This window comes from Gadus morhua, chromosome 8, assembly GCF_902167405.1.
Source record: "Gadus morhua chromosome 8, gadMor3.0, whole genome shotgun sequence".
Classification (NCBI taxonomy): domain Eukaryota; kingdom Metazoa; phylum Chordata; class Actinopteri; order Gadiformes; family Gadidae; genus Gadus; species Gadus morhua.
The window spans coordinates 13,490,683-13,498,439 of NC_044055.1; the positions used below are offsets into that span (position 1 = coordinate 13,490,683).

General features: G+C 53.6%; 2 protein-coding genes across 2 annotated transcripts in view; both read right to left on the reverse strand.

Moving 5' to 3' along the window:
- The window catches only part of LOC115548175 (leukocyte cell-derived chemotaxin 1), a 9,925-nt gene extending 9,281 nt beyond the window's left edge, over positions 1-644 (reverse strand). Inside the window, exons 1-2 of the mRNA XM_030362605.1 lie at positions 464-644; positions 124-264 (exon numbers count right to left, since the gene is read on the reverse strand). Of these exons, the coding sequence (XP_030218465.1) occupies positions 124-264; positions 464-529 (207 nt within the window). The 5' untranslated portion in view covers positions 530-644. The remainder of the gene's footprint in view (positions 1-123; positions 265-463) is intronic.
- Positions 645-1,905: 1,261 nt separating this feature from the next.
- LOC115549645 (protocadherin-8) lies at positions 1,906-6,650 on the reverse strand. The gene is made up of 3 exons (XM_030364965.1): positions 3,959-6,650; positions 3,622-3,847; positions 1,906-3,291 (listed from the first exon to the last, which is right to left on the reverse strand). The coding sequence occupies exons 1-3, from the start codon at positions 6,419-6,421 to the stop codon at positions 2,843-2,845; spliced, it is 3,138 nt and encodes a 1,045-aa protein (XP_030220825.1). The 5' UTR covers positions 6,422-6,650; the 3' UTR covers positions 1,906-2,842.
- Positions 6,651-7,757: the final 1,107 nt, after the last annotated feature.

Genomic DNA, 7,757 nt, shown 5'->3' on the forward strand with positions numbered 1-7,757 from the left:
CTCTCTCTCTCTCTCTGCCCTTTTCCATGAAAAGACGCACGCGCGTGCACTTGCAGACGTAGACCAATTTATGGGGTCTTTCTGGGGAGCTAAGAAGCGTTAAATGTCACCGTTTCAACTTACATGTCTTTCGTTGTTGTTCCACACGTAAAAGGCTCCGATGGCCCCGAACAGCAGGAGAATGGCTCCCGCGATTAGCACCGCGATGCCGGCCTTCAGGAGCCACCCAGTGCCCGCGGGTTTCACGGCCACGGAGGAGTAGGCCTGTGACGACACAAGCACCCCCCCATTAAAACACATTCACTCGTTTGACGTCCTCCCCATAACTGGGGTTTGAAGGATAGCCTATATGCTACGGTCGACAGATGCGTTTAGTATAGACAATTGATGAAGTGGGTCAAGATGTTTTTAATTTGGCCTTAAACTAAGATGAAAAGTTGGAGTTGAGTTTTTTCACACTCACCGGTGGCATGAACTGCTGAAGATCCTCCGGCCCCGCGGAGGCGATTGGTACTTTCTCTGAAGTCATGGCTGCTGCTACCTGAATAAGGCTTTACACCTGAGCAACCCAATTCAATATAACTCCAGCCGCGCTCTCTCTCCCTCTCCCTCCTCCTCCTGCTCCCCGCACTCCCCTCTCTCTCTCCCTCCCTCCTCTCCTCCCCGCTCTCTCTCTTTACCCCCCACCCCTTTCGCCCTCTCTCTCATTCCGTATGCCTCTCTCTCTCATTTCGTATGTCTCTCTCTCTCTCTCTCTCTCTCTCTCTCTCTCTCTCTCTCTCTCTCTCTCTCTCTCTCTCTCTCTCTCTCTCTCTCTCTCTCTCTCTCTCTCTCTCTCTCTCTCTCTCTCTCTCTCTCTCTCTCTCTCTCTCTCGCTCTCTCTCGCTCTCTCTCTCTCTCGCTCTCTCACACACACACACCCCCCACCTTCTCTCCTTCAACTCCTTCCCATTCCTCCTGTCTTTACAAACCTGCACATCCATTCCTGGGGGAGAGAAACCTCGCGCAAAAATATGCTCGCGTTACAGAACTGCCCGCGCGTGACAGAACAACATTCCGCTGGCTGCGCGCCATCCCTCTTTACGGAGGAATGGGCGATGTGCTTAAATACATTTTTTATAACAATGACCATCTTGATTATGTTTTCCAAGCACGACCGAATGTATTTAAGGTACGCGTAAGACTATAATTCAGAGGGAGCTTTTAGTCAAGGTCAGATGAAGAGCACCACCACTGGATCCATTGTGGCTGCATGTGTGCTGGGTAGGCGGAGGGGCGCATGGGCCTAGCCCTCCGTGGGACGTGGGCACATTTACATGATTTAGCAGGTGCATAACTCATGTGTCATCGTTTGAATCGATGTTTTGGGCTCAGTCATGTCGAACCGTCAATCAAGTGTTTTTTGTTAGGGAGAGGGTGACATTATTGCACCCAGTAGGCTATATTGTCATAATTTTCATTCAAACATTTATCATAGTTTCCGTTTTTCATGTTTACATTTTGCATAGCGTTATCTGATCAAGGTTAGGCCTATGTGCATTTTACGCGCTGGACGAGAGTCCTTGGTATTTTATTATTAAGAATAATTCTCTAACGTGAGAACTATAACGGTTTATGCGAGACAATGCCAAGGTTATGGTATGTGACGTTATTGGCTATAATAACCGGATGTTTTTCATCACGGGGAAAGTTTTTTTTTTCTCATTTCTCAGATTCCTCCAAGAACAAAGGGAAAAGCTCGAGCTGACCTTCTCTTGACGCTGCAAGGACACGCGCCCACCGCTGGGACAATGGCGACACCTGTTGGCCAACTGGGGTGCCAAATTTTCGTCGAGGGTGCATATTTAAAAATACCCCGTACAATATTCTTCGCAGAGGCACACAAAGATCAGGACAATATGACTGTTTCATAAGGATATTTCAAAGTTTATTTTCTTTTAGAATATTATGATTATAAAAACCTTGACAATTTATATCATTGCGTTCAAATAATGTCGTATGCCTACGCTTTTATCAGTTAGATACATTGCGGGTCACCAGCTTCAAACTGAACAGTTTCCGAAGCCATTTTAAATAGAAAGCATGCCTTAAGTTTAATAATTACAATTCATATTTACATATATTCCCGTATTTAATTATTGTTACTTTTATAAAAAATAAATTCTCTGTATGTACAAAATAACTTGCATATGATACAATCCCAACTGCCCAACAAGTTCCTGTCAAAGGGACTGGATGGACTCTTTCACAATAAAGCATTTTTAGAAATAACACAAATATTAAGGATATAAACGTATGCGTATGTATACACACTTTCCAACAGCAACAGCAATATTTGTGCACAATTCTTAAACATGTGATTCTCCTTGTCAAACCTTTATAAATTAAAAAGAAAACACAGTGTATACTGATTGCACATAAGTGGTTGGTGCATGTGTGTGTGTGTGCACGCTTTGCAAGCAAGTTTCTAGTGTGTGTACGCATGTGGTATGTGTGTGTGTCTGTGAAACGTTGTCATTGGTAGCTTGTGTGTGTTTGTGTGTGTGTCTCCATGTGTATAAGTGCCAGTGTGCATGTACGTATGTGTGAGTCTGTGTCTGTGTGTTTGTGTCTTCCAGTGTACGTGCCAATGGGGATGAACATGTTCATGTGTGTGCATGTGTATGTGTGTGTTTGTGTGTGCGTGCCCATATGCATGTGCACGTATCCATATGCATGTGTGCACATGTCCATAGGCATGTGCGCGTGTCCGTTCATATGCATGTGTCTGTGTGTGTATTTGTCCATAGGCATGTGTGTGTGTGCATTTGTCCATGTGTGTGTGAGTGTGTGTGTGTGTGTGTTAGACGTCCTCAGCAGCGGGGCAGCGTGGCGGCGGGGTGGGCGTGTACACCGGGATGCTGATGTCACTGATCTCCTGCGTGACGCGCGCCCCCGCCGCGGCCCCCACGGCCCCCCCCGCCGCCCCGGGGCCGGTGAGGGGCGGGGTCACCAGCACGTAGTCGTACTCAGTGTGCAGCACCTTCTCGTACACGCTCTGCAGGCCCAGGGTCTTGGGCAGGTGGGCCTGGTAGTAGTGGTCCCGGCGCTGGGGGTCCCGGGGCAGCGAGGCCGTCTTGGGCAGGCTGGCGAAGGAGGACAGGGCGGGGGGGCAGGGCGGGGGAGGGGGCGGGGCCGGGGACCTGGCCGGCGAGGGGGGGGGCATGGGGGGGTGGGCCCGCACGGCCGACGGGCTCCAGCAGCGGTCCGAGTGGCCCAGGATCTTACACTCGCTGGTGCACGCCCACAGGCCTGGGGGGGGGGGGGGGGTGAGGGGGAGACAAAGGTTAGTTCCTTGTTGATCAGAACCAGTGGCGTAACTATCGGTAAGCAGGGTATGCGGGCCCGCCTTGAACATCCTGCATACGGGCCCGTCGTTGCCTTGTTACGCCACTGATCAGAACCCAAAAAAAACATCATAATCTATAGTATATTTTTGACATTTTATGACAATCCAAACGGCCCAACAAGTTCCTGTAAAAGGGACTTAATGCACTCTTATAAAACAGAAATATAAAGGATATAAACGTCAGGTTCTATATACACACTCAATACACTGTTTCACTGTCATTTGGTCCTCACCGTTCTGGCCGCCCATTGGTGGAACCATCGGGACTTCTTTGTGTCGGCCGGTGTCACCGCTGACGTCACTGTCGCTGTCGTTGAAGTCGCTGTCGCCCTTCCCGCTGTCCTTGCCGCTGAACACGGGGTCCCGGGCCGATATGGTGGTGTACGAGTTGCCCTTCCAGATAGTGATGGGTCTCACCGCCTCCTTGCTATTCCCGTAGCCAGGCAGAGTGGAATATCCCTGGGGGAGAGAAGGCACCGATACAGACGTTAATAACCTTGATTTAATTGTTAGAACGATGTAACAGCATGTAAAGAAGTAGAAGTGCCTTAAAGTTCAACACCAACTCACCTCAAGTTTATTCCCTCTAAGCTTGGTGTCCGACTCGTACACGCAGGGCACCTCGCTACCGTCCTCAGAGGCCGAGCACATGTCGCCCCCACCAGGGTGGGTCGAGTTGAACCCGCCGGCCTGACTGGTGTACGAGTGGGTGTCGAAGCCCCCCACCACGCCCGACCCGTGGAGCGGCAGCAGCGGGTTGTCCGCGAGGTTCCGGCTCCTCTCGAGCGTGCCCTTCTCCGCGTACGAGTCGCTGTCCTCTCCGCTCTTGTCTCGCTTGCGGCGGTTGCAGGTGGTCGCGATAAGGATGATCGCGAGCAGTAGGAGCGTGCAGCTCCCCGCGAGCACGACGATGATCACCACCGACAGGTCCCACTGCGCGTGCACCTCGTCGCCGCTGTTGGTCTGGTGGTACACGGTCCGGTCGCTCGGCGGGGCGCCCGCGATCACGAGGAAGTGGAGCGTGGCCGTGGAGGTAAGCGCGGGCCGCCCGTTGTCGCTCACGGTGACGGTCACGCTCAGCGTCTCGTCCACCTCGTGGCTCAGCGCCTGGTTGAGGTACACGTCCCCCGTGACTTTGTTCACGGAGAACACGGACGCCTCACCGGTCGCCAGGCCGAAGGACAACTCTGAGTTCACGCCCTCATCCGAGTCTCGCGCCTCCACGCGTGTGATGACGTAGCCAGTAGGCGCGTCCCGTGGCAGCAGAACTTCGGCCGAACCGTTGTGAAGGGCCGGGTGCACGACCACCGGCGAGTTGTCGTTCTGGTCCACGATCCTGACGTAGACGTTGGCGCTGCTGGTCAGCGGCGGGGACCCCCCATCGCTGGCCGTGACGCGGAGCTCCAACTGCTTCATCACCTCGTAGTTGAAGCTCCGCAGCGCGTAAAGCGAGCCACTGGCGGGGTCCAGGGACACGAAGGTGGAGATGGGGGAGCCCATTAAGTAGGTGTCCGCCAGCTTGTAGGTGACCTTTCCGTTCTGCCCAAGGTCCAGGTCCCGCGCAACCACCGTGCTGATGTAGGCGCCAGGCGCGTTGTTCTCCACCACGGCCACCTCGTACACGGGCTTGCTGAATGCGGGCGCGTTGTCGTTCTCGTCTGAAAGCCGGATGGTGTACTGCGTAATGGTCCTGAACGGCGGGGAGCCCAGGTCCTCCGCCACCACCGTCAAGTTGTACTCGGGGATCTTCTCTCGGTCCAGCGGGTTCGTGCTCACGATCATGAAGCTGTCCTCGTACGCCTGCTGGAGCCGGAAGTGGTCGTGGCCGTACAGGGTGCAGTGCACCTGGCCGTTGGCGCCCGAGTCCCTGTCCGAGGTGCTGACCAGCGCCACGAAACTCTCACGCGCCGCCGCCTCCGTTATGTACGCGATGCCTGCTGTGATGGAGGTCATGGGGGTAATGGAGATCTCTGGAGCGTTGTCGTTCACGTCCTGCACCTGCACTACGATCTTACATATGGCCGGGCTGGGGTTCGGACCCAGGTCGCTCGCCTGCACGTCGAACTCGTACGTGTTCTTACTTTCGAAGTCGATGGGGCTCTCGAGCGTGAGGCGGCCGGTCTTCCGGTCCACTCTGAAAAGTTGTCTTATCTCGGCCGGCACCTGGTGGCCGAACCCGTACACCACCTCTCCGTTCAGTCCCTCGTCCGGGTCCTCCGCGTTCAGGTCAAGGAGCAGGAAGCCCACGGGGGCGTCCTCGGGCAGGTCCACGGAGAAGCTGCTCCGGTCAAACACGGGACTGTTGTCGTTGTAGTCTTTCACCTTGACGTGTATGCGCGTGGTGCCCGAGCGGGACGGGTTGCCACCGTCCATAGCGACCAGGTCCAACGCGAAAGTAGACTGAGTCTCGCGGTCCAACTCCTTCATGAGCACGAGCTCCGCATATTTAACCCCGTCGGCTCTGCTGAGCACGTCGATGGAGAAGTGGCTGTTGACGGAGATCTGGTAGCTCTGGATGTAGTTCACCCCCACGTCCTCGTCCACGGCAAAGTCCAGCGGGATCCGCGTGCCCACCGCCGTGTTCTCCGAGACGTCCAGGCTCGACTCTTTCCGGGGGAACTCGGGGGAGTTGTCGTTGATGTCCTTGACCTCCACCTCGACGTGCACGAGTTTGAATTGCTCCTTGGAGAAGCTCACCACGTCAAAGGCAATCGCGCACCGCAGGGTGTGTTTGCAGATCCTCTCGCGGTCGATCCTCTCGCCGATGGCCAGCTGACCGTCGCTCTCCCGCAGGCGGATGAACGAGGAGTTGAACTGTTTCATCATTCGGAAATTGGTCTTGGAGCCCGACGAGGAGGCATGCGGGGAAGCCGAGGAGGCGGAGGAGATGTCCTTGGCCAAGTTTCCGATCACCGTCCCCGGCGCGTCCTCTTCAAACGTCTGATACTTCACCGTCTTTGTCTGTGTCATTGTCGTTTGGCTCGCGAGGATAGCGCACAGGAGAATCGTCCTCTTCCACCCTGACGTCTCCATGTTGACACTTTACCTGGAACCCGGAGGAAATCTCTCACACAACTATCCACACTGAAGTTGAAGTGGGGTTGAAATAAAAAATGTGCTGGCAAAGTAGTTTGTTTCCTCGGGTTGTTTTCCACACTCTCTCTCTTGTGTAAAAAGCCTGCATTTAATATTCCTTAGGTTTAGACAATGCGCAAGAGTCACGAGCGCTCCGCTGTCAGTCCTCTAGGTGTCCTCTCCAAGCGCGAGAGGGCTGCAGTGGCGGGAGGGTTTATAAGGGAGCGGCATGCAAATGAGCTGCGCTGTGACCAATCCGCGGCAGAAAGAGAAAGGGGGGGACTTCTGAAAGACCTCTAAGCCTGTTTAGAGATTCCTGGACTGTGCGCAGAAACTTGGCATCGAAATGTGGGCTAAACTCGGGGCTTGATTTAATACAGCTATAGTTACCGTCCGTTGTTTATGTTCCCGGGGCTGTTAAATGAGTCTGCTCAGCGAGACAGGGGGGGGGGAGAGATGCGCAGTGTCCCTGAGATAAAGGACAAGCGTTTCAATTGGGTCTGTTCTTCGGGTTTCATTCAATATAAGGAGATTTATGCCCGCGGTGTGCACGGACGTCGTCCACGCGTCGAGAGTAACGTTGGGGATGAATTCTATATATGGCCGTCCAAATAAATTGACCCCCGAGATGTTTTGACCTGTTGCTCTCCAACGCCATGCCGTCCTTCACCGGGCAGTACTACAATTTGTTTTGAATGCCCTCTATAGTACCACTCATAAACGGTCTTGGGACGTAACGGAGCGGGACAACGAGAGCCACGTGCGAAGCCGCCCAGAGAGCGCGATGGAGGCAGAGGACGTAATTTAATTGCTTCTTTATTAGACTTTCCCTTAATGTGCAGACGATCTGAGCCATTCACCCCGTGCGTTGTAATCCACTAATTGTTTTGAGTATCAGATCATATTTGGAGTGAATACAAATGACCAGACTCCTTCCTACATAGATATTATTCAAAGTCGGCCTCAGACCCAGATCAGCTCACGAGATGCTCGTGTGAGCGCGAGAGGGGCTTTTTAAATTGAAGCCGGTTTAAAATGCTTGTCAGATTCTCTCTCTCTCCCTCTGCCTCTCTCTCTCCCTCTCCCTCTACATGACCTCGCCTGCCAGAACAGAGGGGCGCAGGTGAGGTGCGCGCGCGCACACACACACACACACACACACACACACACACACACACACACACACACACACACACACACACACACACACACGTAAACACACACACACACACACACACACACACACACACACACACACACACACACACACACACACACACACACACACACACAG